Consider the following 27,870-nt stretch of genomic DNA (forward strand, 5'->3'; position numbering starts at 1 on the left):
GCCCATATCAAGAACCTAACACTGCATGAAACAGGTTTTTGCGCGATGAATACAAGCTTATCGTGTTTGCGATTGTATATATCTCAATGATATTCAAAGACATGGATCCAGGAACAACAGGGCTTTGTGTGTACTCCAAAATATGGCCTACTTCGTTTAAAGAACGCCCGCACATCCGTTTTGAGTTGTATCGGCTTTCGTGCAGTGGAGGGACTTGTCTAATACATTGAACAGTATGAGAAGAATAGGGCGTTGATAAAATCTTTATCGCTGGATCATACATGTCCCTCAACATTTAGGTAAGGCAGAACTTCTTCTAAAGTTAGTTTAGCAATAATAGGTGCCTCAAACAACGTAATTCGCTCTGATGAGTACTTCATTGCTATTTCTATGCCATACTGAAGATCGCGGCAGTGGTTCCATTCGGCTCAAATTTTCCTAATGTACGTAGTCATACTGAGTGCAGCCAGGGCCTGTCTCTCGGCATCCCCGAGCGACAGTAATGAAGGATAACAAGCCCTGTTCATCCACATAATAGTATTGGGCAAGCAAGTATCTGACACCTAATAACTAATGGCCGTGTCTATTTGGCAAGCCGCTCGCCGAACAGGCATCTTTTTTTTCCTGTTTGGAGAGCCGCTTGCCAAACAGCACTAAAAAGCCACCCTGTTCGGCCAGCCGGGCTTGCCAAACAGGTAAAAAATCTACCCTGTTTGGCGAGCTGGAGACTTTACAACACATTAGCCAGAGAGTTCGGCTCTCCATTCAGGACAAGAAAAAGTCGCTGTTTGGTAAGCCGGGCTTGCCAAATAGTCACTTCCATAACTAATACGTCTATCAAACATTCGTCTTGCAGGTGAATCCGACAATCGAATTTGAAATACAGAACGACAGCATGTCTTGCAATGGCACCTACCCTGTGGGTAAGTTCACCAATATCGATCAGTAGTGACGTTCCGCAGATCTGACAAATAACGAATTAGAATTTGCGACATTCGGATCCATCTTCATCATTCCTTTTGTTGTCGTTTTCAGCGCGGTGTGCTAACTTGTACGGGATCGAGGGAGACTGCCTGGTGGACAATGACACGGATCCCATCCATCAGACCAAGCCCGAGTGGGAGGAGGGGGAAACTGGAGTCGATGAGGAGGGCCTGAATAAGAGGGAGAAGTGGACAAGAGGAATCGACTTCTTGTTGGCCTGTATTGGTTTTAGTGTCGGTTTGGGTAACGTCTGGAGGTTTCCTTATCTTTGTTACAGGAATGGAGGAGGTAAGCCTTCTTTCAGTATTCCCTTGTAAAATAGCACTGCCAACTCAATCAAAAAGTTGACGCCAAAGGAAACCTATCTCAAAACACCTATTAAAGGCAGCCAGCTTAAAACCAAAGTGGGAATAAATCGTCATTTGTAAATCTGAGCTGCTTTGAAGGGCTCCAATTGCAACCAGTGGCAAAACACGCAACCATATCAGAGAACTCAGATGAGCTACTCAACCAGCGCTCGTCGGAACATTTTTGCCAATATCCATTTTTGCACCTGGGTTCAGAAACACAAGTAGGACATAGAGAGGACTCATGGCGCCTGTTGTGAATAAACCAGGGACCTCTCGACCGCTAGCCAAGCATCCGAGTCGCTCGACCACAGCAGAACACTCCACTGCGTGGCCGACATAACAGACAGTTTAGTTGACAAATTGATATGATTTCTTGCAGGGGCCTTCCTAATCCCGTATCTGATATGTGTGCTAATTGGCGGCATCCCTCTCTTCTACATTGAGGTTGTTGTGGGCCAGTTCACCGGGAGCGGAGGCATTGGCAGTTGGAAGATATGCCCTCTTTTTGAAGGTGAGCAAGTTTTCTTCCCTCTCTTTCGCAAAAGCGATTATAAACAGGTTTGCAATCCGTACACACGACGATGCATGAAGGTCAGTGGTTACCCAGTACAATTCACTATAGACCATGATTTATGTTAAACAACAATGGTTCTCCAACAATAAAAGTTGCATATCAACTTGGACGTTGACATGAAGAAAGTCATGTATGGCTTCATTCAAATGAACTTTCACTTACACACAGAATAGCAACGCAATGGCACAATTCTAACTAAACGTCCATTGATCATCTTCAGCGTTAGTTTGACGACCTCTTAAGTTCTCATTTCAAATACGTATAACTATTATTTCTGTTAACCACTACATTGTAGGTATTGGGTTCGCCTGTACTATCGTCGTATTCCTTTTGAACTGCTACTACAATGTGGTACTCTGCTGGGCATTCTACTACCTGTTTGCGAGCTTCACCACAGTTCTTCCTTGGTCAACCTGTGACAATCCCTGGAACACTGACCAATGCGTTGTCCGGCCAAATATTACAGGCGCGAACGCCTCTTCTGCGGGAAATGATATCGCAGTAACCAAAGATCCCGTCACAGAGTTTTGGGAGCAAGTAGTTTCACAACACTTTTTCCGCTAAGATTTACCAGTGAAGATATTTTTTTCAATATCACATATCACATTTAGGCCGAATACGACAGCAGCACCCGAGCGGTCACTCGTGGGACTACCAATACAGACAGTGATTTATCAATTTCTCTTCAAAAGCACATCACACTAGTTTTAGTTGCGACACAAAAAAAACGGTGTGGCCAGAACAATGCCATCGATGTACATGTATATTCATAATGTAGGTACTCCAAAACACGAGTTCTATGTAAAGCCAAAGTGGAGAGAAAATCAATGCCTGGCGAATGCAACAGCAACCATTGGACTGGGGTGACTCTCGGTAATGACACTATGTGATATATTGTCGATGCCCAGAAAGATGCGACATTAACAAAAACCACTCCTATTTCTCAGATACAAAGTCCTAAACATATCTAGTGGCATAGAGGATGTTGGCATGATCAAGATGGACCTGGCCCTGTGTCTATTAGTGGCGTGGGTCGTCGTCTTCTTCTGCATTTGTAAGGGCATCAGAACATCAGGAAAGGTACGCGAACACTCTAACTCGCGAAATATTCATTTCTATTGGTGGATTGTAAAATCAGTTTCCATGATTTCGTTTTTATTCTCGCGAATCGAAGTTATTAGCAAAAGTCGTCGTCGATAAAATACTACCTCGTTCTTTGTCGTTCGTAGCTCTTCGTGAGGGTTGCACAACCTGCATACTGTAATCTACCTAACTTAACATTGCGATATCAAGAAGGCTTTTGACAAATTTCGTATTTGTAGGTGATGTACTTCACAGCCACGTGCCCCTACATCCTCATGTTTATCTTACTGGTGCGCGGAGCACTTCTGGAAGGATCATTTGAAGGAATAATATTCTACATCATACCTCAGTGGGGTAGACTTCTCGACATGCAGGTTAGCGGAGGAATGAAATCATTCATATTTTCGCTATGTTAGCAATAAATCCGATCTAATAACGAGAGAAACATTGCATATTTTCTTATCATACTGTAAATGGCACCTTTACTGCAAATACTCACTACCTCAACTCTGAAAGATGAAAAAATTTCTAAGTACAAATTTTTTTTCTCACTTGTTTTTTTCTGCTCAAAATTAAGGAACATAATCAGCCCCCCAAAATTTGCCTCTGAAAATTTTTCAGAATTTTGAACTCATGAAAAAATTCAACTCAGATCACGTCAAATGCTATCACAAACAAATGCTGGCGCTCCATTTTGCATTGCATTAACCAGTATCCCCACCTGACTACACATCCCAACTTGCCCAGGGTTGGGTTGATGCTGTCCCAGCTAGTTAAACAACTAGCAATAAATCCAACAAAGCACCTCTTACTTCACCAGTATCCCCCTAACCATATGTCTTTTATCTTCCAGGTGTGGGTAGATGCTGGGACTCAGATCTTCTTCTCCTACTCCATCAGTCTGGGCACACTCACAGCTCTTGGAAGCTACAACAAATTCAATCATAACTCATTTAGGTAAGCTGTTGTTGGATATGGTGAAGAGTTTTCGAGGTTAACATGAAAGTTAGTTCTCTCCCCTTACTTTCCTCTATAACTTCGTCTAAGAAAATAGGCAAAGCTTTCACATTTCCTTATGCATCCAAAGGGTATATTTCAAATCGCTCTTTGTAAGACCATGTCTTCGAATATGAGGTGGAGATCGGACGGTGGAAGGGGTAACAATGTCGAACATGACCAGACTTGTGAGAGAAACAGCATAGACAATCCAGAGTTGGTCTGTCAACTATCAAAACCAGAGAGAAAGAAAAATATCAAAGGAGCAACCACCTTTACTCATTAGCCCTTTAATTGTCCAACAGCAAAATGAATGGAACTCCATAACAGGCTACTCGTACCAGCATATATCATTAGTGTTTATACGCGAAATTTCCTTTTTGTCCCTGGTTTCATCTCTTGCAGAGACAGCATCTTATTTGCCCTCGCCAACAGTGGTACAAGCATCCTGGCTGGGTTTGTCATATTTGCTGTCCTGGGACACATGGCCCATTTGCACAACATTCCTGTCAGTGAGGTGGCAGCAGCGGGTAAGACTGGAATCCACGTCTTGTGTGGAAGTGACATTTGATAAACATGACCACAAGGAAGGACACAGATTTGTGTCGTGTGCTGATCAATAATGGTTCTCCACCCTTGGAGTGAGAGTAAGACATTTGAGACAATTTTCATAGCCGCATATGCACAAACGAGTGCTTTCGATGTAAACATCTTTGAATTATGTTTCCAGGGCCAGGTTTGGCTTTTATAGCCTATCCCAAGGCTATATCTGCGATGCCTTTATCCCCGCTATGGAGTGCCCTCTTCTTCTTCATGGTGATTCTACTTGGGCTGGATAGCCAGGTTTGTGGTAGCTGTGATCATTACTCTAAAACCTTTACCAAAGGGGCGCCACAATTGCTAAGTGACTGCAGTGCCTTTGGAGACACGTAGAATCCACAACGGCACATAGAACCTAAGACAAACAGAACCTGGGACACAGACAAGCCACCCTGTAAAATCCAAAGCATTCGATCGGATCGCAATTAGGTTGTCTTCTGTCTATGACGATGAATTTCTTAAACACGAACGACGTTGTCTTCGGCGTCGTAAACCTACAGAGAAATATTTCAGAGATTTTTCATTACCCAGATATGTTTTTCATACTTCCCCGATCTAATAAAACATAAGCATAACCTATCATCTTCTTACTTTAAACAGAAAAGGGTCGACGACTCTTTGAGATGAAATGAAATCTTTTTTCAGTTTGTGGGTGTGGAAGGATTCGTCACTTCGATCGTCGATATGTTCCCAAAGCAGTTGAGGGTGGGCCACAGAAAGGAGGTCTTCATAGGCATAACGTGCCTGGTTAAGTTTTTCATTGGCCTATCCATGGTAACAAATGTAAGTGTAATACCACTTATAGACGTGTTCTCTTTTGATAGCAAAGGATGTATCCGGCTGTTCTCGCACAGGCTTTAGTTTCAATCAAAGAGTCTATGACAGAGATCAATCATCATCGATTCTACCACGCGCCTATTAATGATTCAATGTATGATGGAAATCTTGGCCTGTATAATAGAGCATATTCACATTCTCCCATCTTTTCAACCTTGAGTTTGGTCTCTATCACCGGTACTATAGATATGGGACAAACATCGTATGCCAAGTGGGCTCATTCTCCTTATTAGGCATACAGTCTCCGTTGCTTCTGTTCTTCCTGAGTGTATCATGGTCCCCAACATACAAGAGCCGTCCAGCCATCCACTCTATGGAAAATGTCCACTTGTAATGTATCACTTGTTGATTACATCCCACATAACCATTCGTGTTACACCTTTCAGGGTGGAATGTACGTGTTCCAACTGTTCGACTACTACGCCGGTAGTAAGATCATTCTTCTCATTGCATTCTTCGAAGTTGTCGTTGTTTCTTGGATATATGGTGAGTACTTAGTCGAGTTTCAAAGAGGGAAATACATGCAGGCCTCAAGGCAACAGCCATGTTTTCAAGGAAACATCCAGTTCTGGAGCTTTGTCATTACGCATGTATCTTCTTCAGGCTTTACCAGGGATTAAGTCTTGAAACAAAAGACGGTAGGCCGGTTCTTAAATGCCTGTGATGGACTTTGTTAATTGATCTGAATCCTCTTCAGTGTTGTCTAACAAGCTTTATCCATTTCAGGCATCGATCGATTCTACGACAATATCAAGATGATGTACGGCTTCCGTCTCGACTGGTTCTTCTACATCATGTGGAGTGTCCTTTCACCCATCTTCTGTTTGGTAAGCTGTACATATCTAATGGTTACACAAAAAAGTATTATTTTCCCCAATCAGAGCCAACAATGATCATATTTGGGCATCTAAAATCTCTAAGAAAGACTCCCATTTCTTGCGTTACAAATGGTATCGCCACAACGATAACCATAAATGAAAGATTATTCTGATCACTCGATCCCAAAACAAATGCAAATCGGAAACCTTATCTGAAAAAGACTTAGTTGCCTGTTTCAACGTTGAAGAAGGATGTTGTTGCTGAGGTCTAACATTATCAGCTGAACGTGATAAGTATCACGCGAAATAATGTCTATGACATTTAACTTTGTATTTTGGCCCTTACGTTCCAGACAATTTTCGTGATGAGCGCCATCAACTACTCGGAGCTGACGTACGACCGTAAGGAGAAGGGGATGTATGAGTATCCCGGCTACGCCGTGGGGATCGGCTGGGCAATGGCATCTATCTCAGTCTTCTTCATCCCAGTCTTCATGCTGATCAGAGTGGTCAAAACTCTTGTTCATGGCAAGGTAAGCTGACACGTAATTTCGTACTATGAATCTAGTCATTAATTTTCTGGCTTTGGAACTACACGCACGCCGTGGGGATTGGCTGGTCCATCGGATCCCCGGCTTTCTCACCACCGTTTGATGCTGATCGGAGTGGTCAAAACCCATGCAGGAAGCATGAAGGAGAGCTGTTCTAAGAAAGAAGCTTGAAATGGACCTTGAGATGAGGATGCCCACATTTGAACATTGTAAACCATCATTGATTTATAAACCTTCAAAGCGCGGCCAATCACAATACTATGAAAATCTATCGTTCTTCCATACAGTCATTGTAATCGCAACACTTTTTTCAGTCCATTCGATCACTGGTTCAGCCAGAAGGTCTTGAGAAGCATCAACTCCGACCTCAAGACATGGTCGGTGCTCAATTGATACCTCCAATGAGCAATTTGGGCAATGAGAACCTGGCATACCGCCCAAATAGCATGAGTTCCATGATGTAGGGCGAGCAGAGACGGAGACAGAGAAGTTTCTTAAGAAGTAACACAAAGCGATTTCATTCGAGTATATTCTCCGTAAGCCTACCACAACCACCACTTCGAACGACTTCGTTCATTCAAGCGAAGGAGCAAATTCGCGGACTTCGAGGGCCAAAATGTAGGACACCAGACCAAGACCAAAACTACGTCATTGCGTGGTTACAGAACTCAACGATACCGTCGGCAACTCCACCATTTCTGAACGTAAACAAGTTAGTTTGATAAGACCATCTTTTGAATTCTGGGATAACCCTGATGACCGGTTCCCTTTGTGGGAAGTGGGCAACAACTGCGAATATTCCATAAGTTTTCAAAATAAAGAATTTTTTTGAACGAAACTGTTTATGATGCCCAAGACACGATCACAACGAGTAGTGAAGATTGTTCAGAAAAGGATGCAAGAATCGTGAAAGCTCTGTATCGGAGCCCCTTTTTGAAAACAACATCATTGCATGTCAGAGAAGAACACTGGTTTAGGCTAAGAGCAATCCGCTGAGTTTGCGTCACTGTGTTTCGAAATTTACATGATTCTATTAGAGCGTTACAAAGTAGAAACGTCCAGGAGGCAGTCGTGCAATCTTTCTTCTTATATTTAGAGTAGAATCTTAAAACATAACATTCTAGAGTATTTTTTAATATTTATACTTCATTTTGTACTCTTTTTAAACTATTTACTTACAATTTACTATTAAATAAAGCAGATTAATTTAACACTTCACCACCTGTCAATCATTTTGATAATTGCTATTGTTTACTGCAGGCCAATCGTGAATGCTTTGTTTGCGTCGTTTGATTTACAAAATCTGTGAAGTGAATTTCCTTTTAAAACGTCTGTAGACAGATTCAAGGTTCTATCGATTGTTTTGCCAGTGAACCAGGGTCCATATTGCTTCTTCCGTGCAACTGGATGTCATGAAACCTTCGTCTCTGTGCCAAATATACAGGTATGCTGAGAATACCGCCTAGAAGGGCAATGGCACTCGCTGTGAGAAAGGAGGCAGAGTAGGCCCCTGCGACGTCATAGAGAACACCTGAAAAACAAAATAAAACTCTTCCTATGATTATATAAAAAATCAAACGGTTATACGATGACAAAGTTAAAGTAATGTGGGCGAGGCACCAAACTCGCGAATCCCTCAGGATATTCCCCTTTTTTGATGACAGACGCTGCAGAAAAACAAAATCCTTTAAAATCAGTTATAACATGTACATGTAGTAAATCGTGGTCAATTACTTTTTACGTTACATCTTATGATATAACAGTGCTTTGTTCTAAAACACTGATTTGGTTTAACAGTGTGCTGAAAGGAAAACCATTCTAGACATACCTGCTATTGGTGGTCCAATAAAACCACCTAGTCCTTCACCACACACAAAGTATCCATAGGCAACTGTCGTTCTGTCCAGACCGAACAACTCGATGGTCGCTGTCGGAAGTAGGGTCATGGACATACCGTACGCTGCGCCATAGAATGCCGAAATTACACATAAAACGCCAAAACTTGGAAGGTCAAAAGCAAGTGGTAAAATGGATGCTGCTTGTAAATAGCACATGATGCCGAGTAGAGTCGTTGCTTTTATAGGAACATAATTGGCGAACACTCCTATAAGTACCCTTCCGATTGTAGAGCTTATCCCGGCGAAGGCTAACAGATGAGCACCTTGTGACTGCGTGAAACCCTGAGACAATATTCTATCTGGTAAAGTCGTGAAGACAATGAAGCTGTGAACGCCTCTAATAGACTGGATCAAGGCAAAAGCTAGAAATATCCAGTTTTTCAATAGGGATGTGTCGCAGAATTTGTTTTCCAATTTGCTTTTTTGTTTTTTGGTTGTTTTGGTTTCCTCTGTGTGGCCACTGAACCTCTTAGGTTTCGTTTGTTTGGGTCGCATGAGGGCGCCTGCCACGCAGCCTTGCAGGGAGATTCCACCAAGAATCAGCATAGCACCTCGCCAAGTCAACTCCAGAACAAGATAGTTCACTATCAGGGGAAAGACTAGTCCTCCAACACCGCAGCCTGCTATGACGAAACCAGTGACGAGCTGGCGTTTATTTTGGAAATAGAAGCTGGCCATGACACCGGATGACACCACCAGACATGCGCCACCGGAACCTAAAAGAAAAATGACATGATTTAACATCCCATTGAGCTGATCGCGTATTCACACCTTTTATCCAGTGATGATACTTGTAGTTTACATGCCGTCTTCAGAATGGGAACATTTTACTTGCCCAGGCTTTAGGCACACACGGTTGACAGCATAACTTAATACATGTTGAAATATTTCATGAAATTGACGGGCTTTATCTACCTATTAAGAATCCGTAGGAGAAGTAGAGTACAAAAATATTGGGAGCAAACGCGCTGATGACGTAGCCAGTGGTCATTATGATGCTGCCCAGGATACAAGTCACCCGGTGGGTCAACAGGTTACACAGGGTACTGGCTACAGGACCTGAAAAGATGAAAATAGAGCTATACACGGTGTATCAATAAAACGCAACATTTGATAGTGTTAAAGTGTATTAGACCTGAAGACGTATGTCATTAATTGAAAGATAATGAATGCTACAAGTAAATATCACAGGAACATTTTGGTGTGTTTTTATTGCATGTCAACTCACCTGCCCCCAACGTGAATCCAACGCATATTGAGCCGACCAGAGAGGTTTCAGAGACTGACTCGCCGAACTGGTCCAAGAAAACTATCAAAAATATACCCCATCCCATAAGTGAAGCGGTGAGGAATTGTCCGAACGAACAGGCAGCCACCACGAGCCAGGCGTGAGTGCCTCCCTCCTCCTCAATGTCACAGCCGACTTCATCATGTTCCAAGCCGACGTCCACTAAACTCGAATGTGCCATTGTCTCTCGGCAATCTCCCGCCTCCGCAAACGGAAGCATCGGAAGGGAAGGCGGCTCCACATCGAGATCCATCTTGCCGAGAGCAACCCTTCAGAAAGGAAAAACATGCAAATATCGAAAGGTCAAACTTGCATGCTGATGTCAACAACACATGTAAGCCAACGCTACAATAGTCGGTTTTGGTGCGTCTCACACTGGAGTAAGACACGTATATATAAATCGTTCTTCACTCTTCTAAATAGCGTCTACACAATATGTCGATTCGATCCAACTATCTAAACTATGTATATCTTGGTCTAAAAAACTCATTTTGGTATCACTATTGATTTAGGCCACCAGCCGATAACAAGCATTCAACAAGTACCCGACGTGGTCGATCTTGACCGGGTCTGCTGTGCACTGATAGAAGACACATCAAAGGGCGAGTTCCAGGTAGTCGGAGAAAGAATATGAATATATAGATATAAGAATCGTCTATCTGCAGTTAAAATGGTTAACACCATGATCACTGTTATTACTAGTATTAGCATATTGGGAATCCTCTTTCTCGCAGACAAAATAACACAAACAGATTAAAAAATAGGTCAGAACTACCAAAAAGCAAATAAACGAGCAAAGACTTGGGGTACGAATCTTCGTAATCGTCCATGGACTGAAATATGAAGAGCAGGAGGAATGTGTCTTTTTGTCATCTACTCCTTGCTTTCATTCTAGCATACTTGGCATGACAGAGATAAGGCTCGTACCCACTTCAGCGGGAAACCGTGTACTTTTCATAGGCGTTATATTGATTTCGATGTAAGTTATTACAGCCTGTCGCGTTGTCAACTGAAAGGTGAAAGCTGCAGTCACCTCGTTTCAATGGTTTCTGGAGGCTGCAATAATCTGGCAAGATTGGCATTTCAGCAGCGATCAAAAGCATGTACTGTTTACAAGGAAAGCAAGTTCATAGAATCTCATAGAAGAATCGCATAAAAATCTTGCAACGAATGTACATGCAAAGGTACACGACACTTAATAAGATCTAAGAATCCTCAGACAATCTGGATTTTCGACCCAGGTACCGCTCGGAACGATGAGGTAGGGAAAGGATATTCTCATGCAGGCGGCCAACACGAAAATGATTCGACACGATTCTTATAATACACAACACGTTCGTGTGCATGAGGCAGAGAATTAACCTGTGTAACAAACACATTCTATGCGCCCAAAATCCGCAGTTTTTCGGATTACATGTAAATGTCAACAAAGGTAAAGTGCACTTTTTAAGGAATGGTATTGTGATGACGATGCGACTCCGTTCTGTTAAGTTTCACTCAGAGAGAATTCCTCTCCATGAACCAAAGGAATGACGATGTAGGCCATTCACAGGCGTACTATACCTGGATTAGTAATCATGAATATGAATATAGAGGTTGATAAACATCCAATCGATATAACTTATAACCCTTGCCGCTGAAAAAGTGATTGGATAAAATCGCGCCTAGAAGGTATCCATCTCGATCAAGATAACAAGTTCCTAGCGGACAACCATCAAATACTTGAGTGTTTATGATGTGTCCTGTGACCCTTGCAATGGACTGATTTGGCCAAGCGGTGGAAGCATTGTAGTGAATCCAGGCCATCCGCTCGTTCCTTGTCACTAGCAAAATCGATTGTGTTGGTTCTTCATAGAGCATGTCTGTCAATTTGAAACTCCCGCCCAGAGTTATCTCCAAACGAAAAAAGTCATAGTTCTTCGTCCTGTTGAATACCAATACTTGCAGCTTGTTATTTGACCAGAGAATGACATCCTTCCATGGAAGCCAAAAGATATCGGGCAATTTGGTTCCTTTTATCCGATGAGACCTTATCAAATGGGTTTTGATCTTCCTGCCTTCTCCAGAAAAGCCATGTATGGTTGCAATTTGCGCTGAAGGACCTGTTTGGCAGATCAGGAAAAGTGTCCCACTAAAACTGGCTTTAAACTTAGTGCTACCCTTGATGCATAATCGAGTAACTACGGGTTTGACATAGTACGAGCCGCATTTGTAACGAATGCCCAGCTTGGACGGGTACTGGTAAACAAGTTTCTTTTTCGTTTTTGGTACCAATAATATAAGAAGGTATGGACCCCAAAAACCAATCACTTTCTCTATCGACCCTCTATTTCTTGACGAGTACTCAGACATGACGATAAGTCGGTATTGAGGCCCGACAATATAGGTCTGTACCCTCGAACGCGAAACGCCTAGAAAATACCCATCTCCTATGTGATAACGTAACATTTCTGAAAACATTGCGGCTACTGGCCGACTGAAAGACTTGCGGGTAAAATCATCTATTGTTGGTGAGTGCTGAAATTATTATGCCGCGTTAAGCCAATTTATTTGTTCTACATCGATAATCGTATCTTCACAAAATAAAAAGACCTCTGTTCTCGTAAAGCCAGTCGTATAAACTACGAGTAGACCTGCTCCATATTGAAGAAGAGAGGGGAACACTTGCCAACACAATCCTCGCAACGAACTCTAGGTTTCATTGGCAGAATCTCTATGCCAGTCGAATGGACTGCCAAAGTTTGCTTCTCAGACATTCTGAATGATTACGATGAAGGAAAAGAAAACGCGAATTTTGACTGACACAAGGTTAAAAAGGAAATGGTGCGCTATCTAGGAAAGGCTCATGCTTCTCACAACACACATTTCGTGCTCTATTTGCCTTTTCTGGAAAGCAGTGCATAGGCCGCCACAGCAATAAGATATTTACTACTAGTCTCTACACGGTGGCCCAGAAAACTATTCCCTCACACAATGAATACACACTTGAATCCTATTATGCAAGGGAAAAGTTTTCTGGGCCACCCTGTTCGACGTGGACAACCAATTTTACCTTGGTTCTTGGGCACTATATCCAGCATGCCCTGGTGGAAGCTCACAAACAACTGCACAAACCGTGATGGCAGTATGCGGAGCTAGAGATGAACAAACTTGTGTCAAGCCATTTTCGCCAATTCTTTACACAGGGATGGATCGTTGCTTCGTGTTCGTTGATCACAGAGATACCGTACCCAAATGTCATGAGATCTCACAGGAAGGCTAAAGATGGCGACTCACCAGTTTCTCTTCCTTTCGACATTTACGGCAGCTGACATCACGAATGTTGTCCTGAACGCAGGACGCAGTGCAATGAAGACGTGATTTGCCTCTTGAGCATGAGCCGGTGGTAAGGTTGGTCTCACACGCCGGCAGGGTCGTGTTACAAAATGTGGAGTACACCAACAACAGATATGAAACTCGAATCGATTTGACAAGAACAGAATAAATAATACTCCGTGAGGGCGGCATCCTTTGTCGTTAATGCATACGTGAACACTATAATGTAAATTTTGAATTCGGGCCCTTTCATGAGCCCTCACACCATTTGGCAATTGTCAAGTGCCCCAACTTGTGTCCGGGAGTTTCGGGACAACTGCTCGGCTACAAGAAGGTTACCGACTAGTTGCTGACGGAAAGGTATTTGCCAAAGTGATGTGATGGTCGAAATATGACGTCATGAATGAGTGTCGCCTATGCAACCCAATACGGATATACACCAATTCATACGGTCTGTGCCCTTATGGATGTTGATATTTTTCATAATAGTATAAATATTTCCGCGCAATACAAGTAAAATATGATTGTGTTTGTTTCTTTGTGATCAACGGCAGACAATAAGAAAAGGACGACGGTAAACCTCTGGTAAACGTATACAGTTGTAGCCAAGTTGTTGCCTTCGAGTACTACAACGGCTAATCATTGCCATATTGCGATATTGTTCAAAGGACTAATGTAACTAACAATGGAATATCATATAAAGAAATGATGGACATTGATGATGACATTCAAACTGTTTTGAACATCTTCACAATTGCAAAAAAATAAATATTCGTACGTGCACCATCCATCTGGGAGTGTTTCCATCAATATTGGTGAATATCCGGATGGGCTCAGCACAGTCGCCAAATCGTTGTCTATCCAAAATGTTCGAATGCATTCAAACGACCATACGTCGCTCATTTTGGACCCAAATCTGAATATTCAGAACCTTTAGATCGATGAAACTAGAGTGAAGTGTATACACACAGTGCCCCCGACAAGGCCTTAAGACCATCCATAACGTCGAAGTATGTCACAATTCTTCAACATCCGGTCTGGGTTTGACCCCTCTCCTCCCCTAAGCATAGAAATTGTCGGACCAATGCTTTTTTTACACAAGTGCCTGAAAGACAATTCGAACATAGGTTTAATCACTTCCACCATTTCGAACATATGGTTCTGCAGTTTACTAAAGTTGGGTCAGTGACTGAAATAGTTGGTATGGCAAGTATTTCCATTTGACCCATGAGGTCGTAGTCGATGCCAAACTTTGGAAACGTCATCCACAGTACATTGGTGAGGTTAAAAACTCTCACGATAAACAGCAACAGTAACGTCATCCTATAAATAGTCCACGGTTTCAACGGTCAATGAAGTCGTCCAGTTCAGGATCCCGTAACTGGTTGATGAACCGCATTACTTCTTGATGATAGGGCGGTAAATCGAAACCGTTCGCCTCTACTTATGACCGAAATGATATCAGCGGCTCGTAAACGCGAACTGATGAAAACTTCAATCAATGCAGTATGATTATCGATCTTCACAAGTGCAAAAAAATATTGATTTTGATACTTGTATGAAGCGTGCTTTGTAAACTAGAGCCATCATGAAGGTCAGAACACAATACAACTACTACTAGGCCCGATTCGCATGACAAATCTACACAATACACATGCCATAATTGAAAACACAATAGGATAACTGATGCACCAATATCTTCTACGAAAGGAGGCTTAGATGACAAGACTAAACAAGCACCAATTCCGGCATTCAAAATATTATGATATCCAGCCATTCGCGGTTAGGATATTTGAAACTCTGGTAGTTCAATTAATTGAACAAACTGTACTTTTTGTCGTAACTAAATGTCATGTTTTTCGCCAATTTCTAAACGGGGTATTCATTCCCATCACCACACTGGATATGAACAGCTTTGGGTCTTTCAAGATTGGAAGAGCACCTGTCTTTATGAGAACCGTCTTTGATTTACAGTATGTCGGTAGTTGTAGCCTCACACAAGAAATAACAACACCCCCAACCTCTCCATGCTTTAAAACGGATGTGCCGGAATGCGTGAGACTTGTTATATGTGCATCCATTGATTAGTGTAGTCATCACAACAGCCAATCGAATCTCGTCGTATCCCCATGTCAAACGGGCAATATCGATTCTCGCGCAAACATCGTTTTAGACTTGGACGATGTCAGTACAATTGGATAGGTCACGACAGTAAATAAAATATTCTCCGACGGAACTTAAAACTAGCAATTCCTTTATTGTTTCCCCACATTTCGACAAAAGTGTGTTGGAAGTGGAGCTCACTTGAAATATTTGCATCGGAAGTTGAAGAAGTTTAGCGGACGATGTAACGATTGTTACTGCTCAAGATATCGCATGGATTAACTCGCTTAACGATTTATTCGATAAAAATGTGAACTTGAAATGTGTGAGGAATCTCACTACGAAGCAACAAATATCAGCTATAAGTTGGATCTCACTTCAGGTACGTTAATTTCTATTGCTTTCAATAGTGCCACGTGTGTTTCCTGCGTTGAATACTCGGCAGGGTTCACAACCCTTACGAAGAGCTACTTACGACGAAGTAAAAGTATGTACTAAATGCATTTTATCGATGACATTCTTTAGAAATATCCCCGATTTCTTCGGTAGCTGAGTATCAAAAGTCATTACAAGTGTCGCGTAACTTAATTAGCACATGCCCGTTGGCACCATAGACCTTCATACTTCATACTTCCTATCACCTACGTATTACCGCTGCCTACTACATCTGACTCGGATCAAATGCCGTATAAAGCATAAATTTTTGTTTGAAATTATAATAAAACACTGCATGAAAACTATGTTTTGTTTTTACTGTGTGCTGTAATAAGTACGTATACCCAAATCTAATCTTGCCGATCTCGATTCGATACATTGATGCCATATCTTCCTGAAGGACAAGGAGCATTGTTTACCTCGGCAAAACATGAACGTCCTAATCCAGAGCTGCCAAGCCTGAAAAAGTTGGTCATCACTTCAGTGTTAGCATCAAGGTGGCTGGATTGCACCCCATGGCATCACGATACTACGACGCTGAAGTTATTCACATCATGTGTTAATGGAAGTTACTCTTTTTCTCCAATAAACAAGTTCCCCAACGCCTGGAAAGACCTTGCCACATTATACAACATTATTGTAGTGGTATTCGCACCACAGCTCAGCTTCAGCAATCTCCGATTAGATCGGAACCGTCACTTTTCACATGACAGACGCTTGTAGACTCCCTTTCATATCGCTACTAATGTGGACGTGTTGCAAGAAAAAGCTTTTATCATTCAATGACACAGTCTACATGTTCTATGGGTCAATTAACTGGACTTTCTACGCTCGAAAATTAACTCGTACATATTGGAGTATTTTTCAACCGTCCGTGTAAACCGTTACATGCTGCATGGACGGAACATGTGAAATGTATTGCTTAGCTTTGCTAGCGTAGATCGCATACCGGTCAGAAAAGTCTAATCTTAGCTTGTAGTGCAACCTAATTTTCGTGTTCGCAAATCCAAAACGAATATAGTAGTATATCTATATTTTTTTCAGATGTTTGGAAATGTAAATGACACATTCCCGTTTTTGTGCATACGTTTTAGCGCATTTCACCAGCATTGCACGATTCGACCATCACCACTGGCATGACAACCTGTCGCCGTAGCTACTTTCATCAGCACCTGATTCATCAACCAGGAGTTGACCAGAGTATCCCAATTCAAAACTAGCCTCTGTCTATGTCAGGCAATACTCATCGGTCAAAAGAAGTCTTCTGGCGGTTATAATACTATATCAACCTTGTTACCCATGATAATTCCCGACTTCACAACTTTGTAGCATTTCTTATGCATACTGTAATTAGCAATCTTTTGGTCCAAGCACGCAATAACCAAGCTTTTGTCTCCAGGGTAATCATCGAATGACCACTCCGGGTGAAACTGACGAATATTTGATAACTCGCAATCATGACAATGAGAGAACAAAAGACTCTCTGAGACAATTATCTGTTGGCTTCCGGGGTTTCTTTCCCAATTGCTTGACCAGGAAAAAGGGATGTTCTGCAATGTCGCATAAAGAGAGAAAAGAAAAATATCTGGAGGCGTTCATAGCCAGTCGATAATTTACGTCGACAGAGTGGAAGGTGGCGTACGACAGCAATATTCTACGCAGACAAATCGATCGTATAGGTCACTAATAAAACATTTCGAAATTCAATTTCGATAAAGTTCCGCCATCGTACACGCGGTTGACCAATGAGTGCGTCGTGGAAAGCACCATCTCATTTGGACCGGTTAGTAGACCACTTACATTACAAAACCATTTTATTGGCATCAACATTTTTTTTCTTCATTTTCTCCGATGGAGAATCATATTACGAGATCAACCTTTTCTGCAGCCATGCTTGCTCTGTCGGATGACCTATGTAACCGTGGCCATAGATATTTCTCCGCATTTCGTTCTACCTAGCGGTTTTATTAGACAGCCAAGGACTAACAGCGGATTATCAAGTTCAAAACTAGATATCTTCTGACAGGCCAAAAAGTGAACATTCACCAAATGGTCCTTGGCTGCGACACCAAGACCACTGCTATTTTACATTACAAACATTGAAATCCAGTGACAAAGGCCTTTTAGAACACCCCGTTACTCCTTCAACGGTGGCTAACTCCTAATTAAACGATCGAAGGGTACGACTATCATGGTAACCCAAAAGTAGCGTTAATCAAATTAATACTCTATTGGTCTTCCTGCGAAGAGACACCTTATCTCTGGAAGGGAATTAGGAGCAATTTCCGTAGTCTCTAAAATGTCTCTCTTCAACGTGTCAGGCCGTTCCTCGGTAGTCATTAATTCTCGCTGATGACACCTGCGGGTAAGGGAGTATTAGCCTAGAGGTCTGGGATACCTGGAGTCAAGTTCGGCCACTGGTATGATATCATCTCAGTTATGATCAGGGGATGAAGTTTGATTCTGGCCTCTCTCCATTCTCTAATAGGGAACACTATTCAATCATATATCTTTCTTCCTATCAGTTTCACTTAACTTCTATTTGATACGCAATAAAATATAGGCTATTATCAACCTAATAAGTAGAATATTTTGAAGAAGACGATACCGATGATCAATGGCAAGTTCTTTGCTGATCAATAACTGTTATTCCAGAAAAACAAAGCCTTAAATGTAACACTTCTCAGTCGGAAATGAGGGAATCCATTTAAAGATTCGGAAAAAATAATTGAACTTCTTGAATAAGTAAAATACATCGGCTCAAACATTGCTCAGTCGACATTAAGCCACTTCATTGATGCATTATATTACCTCGCAACATCATTCCGACAACGGTTATTGACTATACCATTCGTGATGATTTCCGTCCAAGGTGTTACGGGACCATTCATTCAATACAACATGGTGTGATAGCCGTTCTGCAGCTGGTAAGGTGACGAACAGAGCCAGAAGTTTAATAACAAAAGTTCTGTAACTATATTCAAGTCGACACCTGCGAGGCTCAGGTTATAAGCAGCGCCACTTTTTGATCGGAAATTGTTCGAGTTTGGCGAGGAATCTAATTACATGGCGCGATCAGACGCCACTGGGCGTGTTCCCGCGTAACTTTCATGTTGTTTTCCCCCTCGAGTTATAACATTTCTTTCTGAACGAGACGACATCTATGGAATTGAATGTTTACCCATTTTTGGAACGGCACCAAAGAAAAATGAAACCGTCTAGACTAAACTGACTGTCCACCGCGTTCTGAGCAAAGATAACCATATGCGTCACATTCGCGCAATCCCACCGTACGCTCTATGAAAGAAATAAAGGTTTTTGAACTTAAATGGCTTTTCGACCAACACAATGCAACCTCATGGCATACTGCTTCTTGGGTACAACGAAACCAGATACTTGACATATCCATGTACATTGTAGATTGTCGCCTATCCCCCCATGCAGTAACCACGAGTTTTCATTATTAAAGACCGTGTTGACGTATGTGGGGGTGGGGTACACATTGTTCATACTCAATATAAACCTGGTCGCCGTAGGCATCACTGATGATGTTTCTTTGAATCATCGACCTTTTCTTGAATGCAGATGACCACGCCTGGTAAACAGTATATGCGTGTTTTTTTTACAATACAGAAATTTTTCATTGAATGCTTCACTGACACCAAGGTTAATGCTTCGTATCTACAGGATCTTTTTTCACTTGGTCTAAAGCAACGCTACCCTCCCTCTCCCCACACCCGGTCAGCAATCGACGCAATTCCGACGCTTGTTTTTCGTTAGTCAGGACTTTACAGGGTCATAGGATAAGCCGTTGCCACTTTTTACATGGTTTCTAAAACATTTCGACATGAATTCACCAGTCCTGTTCATTTTGTGTGTTTGAAATTATTTCAAAAGTCATAGAGATCTAAATTCTTGAAAAAGAAATTTAAGCAAATGTTTTAGCAGTGGTTTTCCTCTGCTGTTTTTATTTTCTCAGCGACTACGTCTTCACCTGTGAATCATCTGACTCTTAAACTCCTCATCCAAAGATGAGCATGGTAAATTCACTATGTGATGAAACCATGTTTGAAGTTGCTGCATTCAATTTACTGGCTAGAAACTGAATCAAGTGGATTGTGTTACAGGAATAGCGTGATTTGTCGGCGACGCGGTGCCTTGAAGCTTCAGATAAAGGATGTTGGAATTGATCAGGAAATAGTGCAGTAGTCGTCGGATTCAATACCAGCAGCCTAGAATGAAAACCGTGGAGATTTTAGTTCGGGTACATCACGACAACATCAAGAAGAACGTTGTTAAGTTATTCCTTATATAGGCAGGATACCGTTCGCCACGAAATCGCCTCATCTCTAATTGTGTGGAGACAGGGTTTGTCTCGAGATCACACTATAGCGAATGTTGTGAACATACAAGAGATCACAACCCACTGTTCCCGTATATCCAGTATTTTTCAAAATGGTTTTTTTCTCTGCATATCCCGTATTATTTGATAAAATATATGTGTGGGCATAATATCACAATATTGAATATTCGATACTTCAGGCCAGTTTTCAAGCGATCTGTATACTTATTGGCTTTCTGGTTGTGACTTGGTCTTATCGCGACCGATTTTCAACAACACCTCATTGTTTGCCAGTAAAATCGACATTTGACGATCGATCGACAGCAAATCGTGTAATTTCGGTCTACGATAGCGATGATTCATCATGATTTTCTCAATCAGTCGCCAGGAAAAAGTTGGACGTCGAAAACAATTAACAGCTCAGGCAGCGCGAGGGTGACAAATGTAAAGTCTAGCCTTGCCAAAAGATCCAAGATCACAAAAAAAAATGCACCAACAAACAATGCGCCTGAACACAAACATATCAAAGAACTATGTTTTCATCCACCCCGTCATTCTTTCAACAGGAACGATTATATGCTCAATATAGTTCACCAGATGTTAGCCCCGGTACCTTGTATTTATACCATGCCAAACATCATTATAGCAGTACTTTGATCTTTGGCTCATTCGATGGAGAAAAGAAACAAATTGAGTAAATTGGACGAAATGCCGGATTTGGCATTTTGTAAGGAGCCCCTTTTGCGAATAGCTTGATAGGTTTTCCATGTTGACAATTTGTACACGATTATCGAGTAAATTGTATTTTGCGAGCTGAAGAGCAACCACAGGGTGTAATACATTGTTGAACAAGAAAGCGAAAGGTTCAATTTGTGATGCGAAAAGAAGAAAGAGAAAGGAGAATCGAGTGGCATTTTTAGTAAGAGATGAAATGGATGGCTTAGTACGGCAGCATGGATTCTAACGACCAATATGATCACATCGACGCACACATTACTTATTAACAACCAACTTTTAATTTGCTGGTACATGGTGTCAATGTCCACGCCGTCTATTTTCATACTTCTCATCACCATGTCTAATCAATCAGCACATTGAATACCATCACCTAGTCCAGACGTCCCATCTTTCAACCATATACACGAATAGGGCTTCCCATCAAAGGCGTCCAGCTGAGACTTTCAGGCGAGGCTTATACGGTCCACACCTAGAAAAGTCAGTCCTCTATCTGATTTCTGCAACTCTCTTTGAAGTTCTTAATGAACACCCAATTGTTGCATCTGGTCGATAGCGGCCTTGTGGCCTCTTGAAATGCCACTAGCCTATAGCCGTGTCATCTCTGGCGATAAATCGATGGCGCTCTGTGTCAGTCACTCGAAGGTAGCCAGATAGACTTTTACAAAGGGAGAAGACGGAAGAGAATAATGACCCCATGGACTGCCAAATCAGAGGATAAAATGTGTGCTTTTCAGATGCCGCTCGATATTACAACCGCACATCAACTTCCGCGATTGCTCCATAGATCACCATTAAACGCCCTACCTGCTTATACTCAAATCCTCAAATCCTCACCGAGTGACAGGTATTCTGTTACCTGCTGAGAGAATATTCAGACGAATTTGTTCATATTTCATATCTCAATTTGATATAGACATAACGCCGTAAATCATCCTATTCCATGAAATTCGTTCTACTTAAAGTGCAATCGAGTGTGCAATCCTCTGGTCAGTGGATGTTACTCGGAGTCGATATTCTATGAGGCGTTTAGAACACTACGTAGGATGACTACTAACCAAAGTTAGCAAGAATTCAACATTGATAAAATCTCTGCCGGTCCCCTACAAAAGCCGGTATGCAAATACAAGTATGGGTCGCTTTTGGTAACTGTTTGAATTCAAATGATACCTTAACAAAGCGTTAAAAATACAATCTAATAACATGCGACCAGGCCAGGTTCAAGGTCTGCCCTTTTTCTACTTGATATTTGGTATTCCATAACTCGCCCTAAAAGGGGTAGAAAGTGGTAAATCATCAATGATGCTCTTCTACCACTCGTATAATCTTCGCAACCCCACTTAAACAATTAGTTCCGACGGCCTTTACGACCAGTCAAACATTTTGCTCCAACTTGACCAATTAGCCATATCGCATTCGGCAGATAAGTACGTTCAAATTTCCGAGGGATTGATTGTTCTAATTTGAATAAGCCGAAGTGATTGCCTCATACGTAATTCAATCAATCACCAGGACTGAAAACTCAAGCTGAACTGACTGAAATACACCGCCCAGTCTTTCCATCAGTACGATATAATAGCGACCCCTAAAATACCATTTCGACTACAAATTCGCTAATGTTGGCTATTTGTTCACTATAAGAAACTCAGACGAAAATAGTGTTGATGTATCACAAGGAGGTCGATAGTTCGAATCCCCTCGGATTTTTTTCACACATTTTCAGTTTCCAAGTTGGTCCTTCCCGAACCTTTCTCTAAAGAGTGCAATATGGTTTTCCTTCAGTATGATACAGTGAAGATGATATAGTAGTTCCAGGGCCATTGCACTTGTTGGCAGTGTTTGTTGACAAGAGGAACAAAAGACATTTCGCCATTTCACAGCACCACTTTGTCACTGAAACTTTCATAAAAGGGAAGGATATCCCCAGCCAAGAACAAAGACAAGCTTTCACAAAAGGCTCACTACCCCAAACGAAAAGCTGAAGATCACGAAGTCAGAACCTAATCACAATTGTCGTCACACAATGCAGACAATAAAGTTCTAACTAATCCGCACCAAAAACCTTTGTCTCGACCTAAAGCTATTCACCGTCACACCCGTGCGCGTAGCTACTATACTGCATGGTCAGCATTTCATGTATGTGTCACTGTCAATGGCACATTTGCATAACACGGCTCGCTTGATGGCGTAACGTATTATACGCGTGTACTCAAAGTCAGTCCCTGCCTAAATGGCAAGGCGAACACATGTAGTGTGTGGTAGGCCTGTATTAATGCAGGCATCTGTCCACTTGAATTTGCGAATGCATGTGATAATCGAGTCAAATTTTCTTGTGATATATTCTAAAAGGACCTTCATTCCTTTGGTTGCCTTCGTTAATCTTAATGATATAGTGAACATGATAAATAACTTGGTAAGTTTAGTATTAGGGCATTGTTCTATGTTGAAGGAGATGTGGTATAGTGTATTAAGAAGCACGTGTAAGCTCTCCTACTGAGCTATTCTGACATGTCTGAGGTAACAGTTGTGATCATGTGCGCGTGGGCGATGGGTAGCCGGGCACTGAAACCCATCCTTCATCTATTCATTGCAACTCACTTTTATGTCGACCGATCGACCTTGTTCTTTATTGAAATGGATTTGTCTGTCAAATACCATGGGTTATAATTTCGGCGAAATTACCAAGAATTGTCATAAATGGCCTAAAACCACTTGAGGTATGACAAGTTTCCGGGCTTTATACTGATTTATTATGGCTTTTTGACAACCAAAGTCAAGCGTGCTGTCGTGTCTGAAACCCATCTGGCTGCCAAGTAAATTGACTTTGATTTTTAAAAACAACTGTGTATAAATCATATCAAGATTAATGGAATGACGTTGGCAATGGGATTACATCCACAGTAATTGGTCAGCGCACGATACCATAATGAAGCATATGAAACTATCGAATTGAGGCACTGACTATGTACATCGTCCTCCATCATCATATTCTTCATCGCCACAAAGGTATCATGGCCAAAGACTAGACCTTTGCCAATAATTGGTCGACGATCCCTTCACACTTGAAGCTTCTCTCTCCATTCCTTGTACGGAGTGCAACTATATGTTTGCTTATCATCCACCAGTATCCCCATGTAATACGGCAATCACACTTTTGCGAAATGACCAAAATCTCCCGTGAAGATTCACCCTTTAGTTACCAAATGTTCAAGCCGGTGAAAAGGGCATACAAAATACATTTTAGAAGGCAGGCTAGTTCATTGGCGGCATAGGATAGTTTACCCTGGCACATGCACGTCAGCAGTCAGCTCAACAGCTTAATAAACGAGGCATAACATCAGCCTTGAATAAATGCAGTGAGAAGCCAAAACATAAGTCTTTCTTCTTCCAATGTGCCCCTGGCATGGCAGGAGATATTTTGTAATATCGGAAACAAGAAGGTGTCCGTTTAGCATTTTGTCTTCATACTGTGTCGTAACAGAAGTGCCCAAGGCTTCGTTTCTACGGTCATCTGCATTTCTGGTGACATTCCCCGCATGCTTGTCCTTCTCTTCCTCGAGGAATTTGACCATATCGTGCAAAATGATACCCTTCATGTCATATCGACAATTCTAACGCCAAACCATCAGGAGATTCCAAAAAAGATATTGCGGTAGTGTCCTATCGCTCGTTTGCGAGGTGCTTCGTGCTTCTGTTCGAGTCTCTGACTTAGTTAACGTGATGCACGTACTGCCACACAGATGCTCCTTTTCATGAATACTTGGGTCATCCACATACATCTCGAATAGTGTTACTGATAATGCTGTCATTTGCGTTGCATGCCTAATTGGCAAGGAAGATGCGCGTCTGTTGGAATCCAATGTATTAATTCAAGATAGATAATCCAGAATAAATATTTTGATTCGGATTGTTTTTCTTGAAATTCCACATCCACTACAGTCTTGGCAGGTGTTTTCCGTCTGTTTTGATGTGAGACCTGCCGTGAACCCCGGTAAAGTAGTGGCAAGTAAATATACCTATAGCAAAGCTCAGCAAGTACAATGTAGGCAGTTGGTCAATATCATAGGGCAGTTCAAATTTATCTCACCAAACAATATTCATGAACGTAGAATATTGAACTCGCATTGTTCTCTTCTGTGTACACAGGTCCTTGAACAAATTAAGGCAATGCATTAGATTCAAGCTCATCGTACAAATCAGTGAGTTAAAGTCTGATATTGTAGACATATGTGGCAACATTCCTTTTCCACAATAAGTCCTTGTAATTTAAATTCATAAGACGGCCTTACATGTTTCCATATCGGACATTACCTTATGGCGCTGATCACATCTGCATAAATCAGCCCATGACCGTCTGGTATCCCTACAAAGGAACCGGCATGTAACCGCGATACAAGAAGATCTTTGTTGATGATCACTTTGATCACGAAAAGTGACTATTAGGAGGATAGCTGACAATACTCAAGGAAATATACTATGCCATTTGTCTGACGGGTGATGGATGCCCTTACCTGAGGGAAATGTTGATGCTACGGAAATAAAGCCAACTGACGTGGCCATTTTCTGATTGACGAAAACTGATTCGCTACGTCCCAAGTGACGATACGTTTGTATAAACGACGATTAAGGGGTGAAGGGTATTGTCTATTTGTTCCCAAGTAATCGTTTGGCGAGGAGATGAAGGGTCATTTTGGGAAAGCTTCTGCCAAGGGGACTGGTGGTAAATATGTATGTTACGCCTGGAATGAGTCCCTTGCCAGTATTATTCTTTGACATAAGAATGTATTCAGTCTAACACGAAAGTGTTCAAACGTGGCAGAATGCTCCGCGCCCTTCCAACTACCCCTCCCCAGCCCTCCGAGTGTGGATTACGACAGATACGGTAGCTGATGTCGAGTTTTAGTATCATTAACCTTGGTCTACCGGTCAACACAAACATCACCTGCGGGAACACTGTCATAGGCAATTTGTCGATGTGACATTGGTCACTCGTTCGCCTTGGATCAAGCCTGATCCCAGATAAGTCCCTGGTCGCCTCAATGGATAATGTTGTGATTGAATGACAAATGATGCCGCGTCTGTCTCACCATTCCAGATGGGAAGCGCTGGTATAAACCCGACGGCTGATTGAACCTTATCAAAGAGACATCCACATGAGCCGTCAAGGCTACTCCGGACGTGTCAACAATGAAATTAGCGAGCAAATCGGCAGTATGGTCATGGGTGATCATTTTGTAGATCAGGATCGTTTCCTAAATTCGCTTCTGTAGCCGAATGCTTCTAGAATACAATCACTATTGATACTAAGCGACGTCCCGAATTATACATATCAACACTATACATCAGCTGTCGACTGCCAAGTCACCATCTTTTCTACAGCTGTAGGCCTACAGTTTTCGATTTGCACATAAAATGGAAATATTCATATTGAGCATATCGTACATGTTTTCTTATGTTTTCAACTCGGTCTCGTTCTCACCCTGAAACACTATTGTTAGACTACCTTCGGCGCCCCGCATTCATCTTTCTGGAACCCTATAGGCTTGTTCATCACCAAGAAGTATTTAAAGCATACCAATGTTATTCGGGAATGTAGGCCTTGACGTTTTTGCGGTAAATTGAGCGCTCTACCTCGGTCTAACGAGCTTTGACACCAGTCAACAAGATCCGCCTGTCTTCCAAATTCATTCTCGTATTAGCAATCAATAACGAAGGGCCTTCAAACACGTGGTAGTTGGCAGGTTTGTGCCCCCCCCCCCCCCCCCCTCATAGCTACGGGCATGCATGCATCCCACCACGCCAATTCGATGAAGCGAGGCATGCCTGTCCTCTTTTACATGTTTCTTTCCTTTGTGCATTTGGTGAAGAAGCAATCATAACAAGGCGGTTTCAAATTGCAATCCATTCAAAACACGTCAGTGGCACACTAGAAAGAAATCAAGAAGATTACCTCGTAGCACATTGCTATCCTTTTCTTCTACATCTCTGTCTGTTTCTCAGACAAAAAGTGTAACAAATTAACAAAACGCTAGCTTATTTTAGTGACAAGATGACATACAACCAACAACTGTGACTGTTTGCGGAATGGCAAAATACCTCCGACAGTAATTTATCAGCGCAGCCGATATACTGGAAAAATTTAAGAAAACATCTTTTGGAATCTTCGCAAGATGAACAAGCAACACAGTTTTCTCCTACGAATTATGTAGGGGCGCTCAAGACAACAGGTTCATCCCGCCAAGATCCGCATAGCGAGACTGGCTGAGAGACAAACAGGACAATCACCGACACTAAATGACATTAAATTTAGCCTTTCAGCGATTGAATTGTCCAATTATTTTGTTTGACTTCCTGCGGAATTAAATACGACCATTGCCTCCATGACTCTTTCGACGCCAAGAAGGATCTCATACTAACTATTTCAAGGTAAGAGATGAGAAGACAGTAATGGTCGTATCATATAACTTAGTTCCTATCAGTTGCGGCTATAAGATGATGAAGCAAAATGGCCTTAATGAATTGACTTTTTTTCTGTTGTTTATCCCACGAACAATCCAATCTAAAATGTGGTTTTAAAATAGATAACAACTTAAACATTTCCTATCATGTTTCGCCTTTTTTTTTACCTTAAAGCTTTTTCACAGCGTACAAGGTAGGCGCTAAGAGCAACTAGCATGCCAATTATTACACCAGGTATTGTTTAAAACTTCCTGGGATGAGTGTTTGTAATAATGAGTTGGATATGCAGTGCAATAGTTCGTTATTCCCTCACTAGTGTATTTTTTCCAATTCCTCGTGCAACTTTAATAGAAGATGAACGATTAGGAGTGTTGCTTGAATGAATGAACTTGATGGGGCCACTTACCTTCGTAGTTTGTCGTTTGTAAGGGTTGTGAAACCTGCCTTTTTTCGGCCAGATATAAGAAATGGAACATTCACCTCGTAATATATCACAAGCAGG

The 27,870-nt window shown here is 41.9% G+C and overlaps 3 protein-coding genes across 8 annotated transcripts in view; 2 read left to right on the forward strand and 1 right to left on the reverse strand.

The window, feature by feature from the left end:
* Positions 1 to 147: 147 nt before the first annotated feature.
* Positions 148 to 7,983, forward strand: LOC135493284 (sodium- and chloride-dependent taurine transporter-like). Of its 2 annotated transcripts, none has more exons than XM_064780489.1 (15): positions 148 to 299; positions 857 to 923; positions 1,036 to 1,272; positions 1,714 to 1,845; positions 2,204 to 2,441; positions 2,856 to 2,988; positions 3,231 to 3,365; positions 3,845 to 3,948; positions 4,393 to 4,517; positions 4,718 to 4,830; positions 5,233 to 5,370; positions 5,811 to 5,910; positions 6,151 to 6,251; positions 6,596 to 6,775; positions 7,108 to 7,959. In XM_064780489.1, the coding sequence occupies exons 2-15, from the start codon at positions 896 to 898 to the stop codon at positions 7,255 to 7,257; spliced, it is 1,914 nt and encodes a 637-aa protein (XP_064636559.1). In that variant the 5' UTR covers positions 148 to 299; positions 857 to 895; the 3' UTR covers positions 7,258 to 7,959. The 2 variants fall into 2 exon arrangements, with proteins under 2 accessions (XP_064636559.1, XP_064636560.1); XM_064780490.1 differs by lacking the exon at positions 148 to 299 and adding an exon at positions 384 to 443 and having other exon boundaries at positions 7,108 to 7,983.
* Positions 7,984 to 8,010: 27 nt separating this feature from the next.
* Positions 8,011 to 27,806, reverse strand: LOC135493290 (monocarboxylate transporter 14-like). The gene is made up of 5 exons (XM_064780508.1): positions 27,775 to 27,806; positions 9,920 to 10,248; positions 9,607 to 9,750; positions 8,622 to 9,407; positions 8,011 to 8,324 (listed from the first exon to the last, which is right to left on the reverse strand). Exons 2-5 carry the CDS (start codon positions 10,230 to 10,232, stop codon positions 8,137 to 8,139), a joined length of 1,431 nt encoding a protein of 476 aa, XP_064636578.1. The 5' UTR covers positions 10,233 to 10,248; positions 27,775 to 27,806; the 3' UTR covers positions 8,011 to 8,136.
* LOC135493291 (glycine receptor subunit alpha-2-like) overlaps positions 15,431 to 27,870 on the forward strand; it is a 53,095-nt gene continuing 40,655 nt past the window's right edge. For 4 of the 5 annotated variants that reach the window (XM_064780510.1, XM_064780516.1, XM_064780517.1 and 1 more), the window contains exon 1: positions 15,431 to 15,779. The gene's annotated coding sequence lies outside the window, so the exon portion shown is untranslated. Of the gene's footprint in view, positions 15,780 to 27,183; positions 27,336 to 27,870 lie in introns of those variants that run through there. The other variant, XM_064780515.1, reaches the window with a different exon arrangement.

Source organism: Lineus longissimus, chromosome 9 (genome assembly GCF_910592395.1).
Source record: "Lineus longissimus chromosome 9, tnLinLong1.2, whole genome shotgun sequence".
NCBI lineage: Eukaryota > Metazoa > Nemertea > Pilidiophora > Heteronemertea > Lineidae > Lineus > Lineus longissimus.

Excerpts from the sequence above, each read along its gene's own strand:
- LOC135493290 (XM_064780508.1), bottom strand. The coding sequence starts at position 10,232 with ATGGATCTCGATGTGGAGCCGCCTTCCCTTCCGATGCTTCCGTTTGCG. Across the intron at positions 9,751-9,919 it reads TGGATTCACGTTGGGGGCAG|GTCCTGTAGCCAGTACCCTG; the intron begins GTGAGTTGACAT and ends TCATCTTTTCAG. Across the intron at positions 9,408-9,606 it reads CTCCTACGGATTCTTAATAG|GTTCCGGTGGCGCATGTCTG; the intron begins GTAGATAAAGCC and ends TTTTTCTTTTAG.
- LOC135493284 (XM_064780489.1), top strand. The coding sequence starts at position 896 with ATGTCTTGCAATGGCACCTACCCTGTGG. Across the intron at positions 2,989-3,230 it reads GCATCAGAACATCAGGAAAG|GTGATGTACTTCACAGCCAC; the intron begins GTACGCGAACAC and ends TCGTATTTGTAG. Across the intron at positions 5,371-5,810 it reads GCCTATCCATGGTAACAAAT|GGTGGAATGTACGTGTTCCA; the intron begins GTAAGTGTAATA and ends TACACCTTTCAG.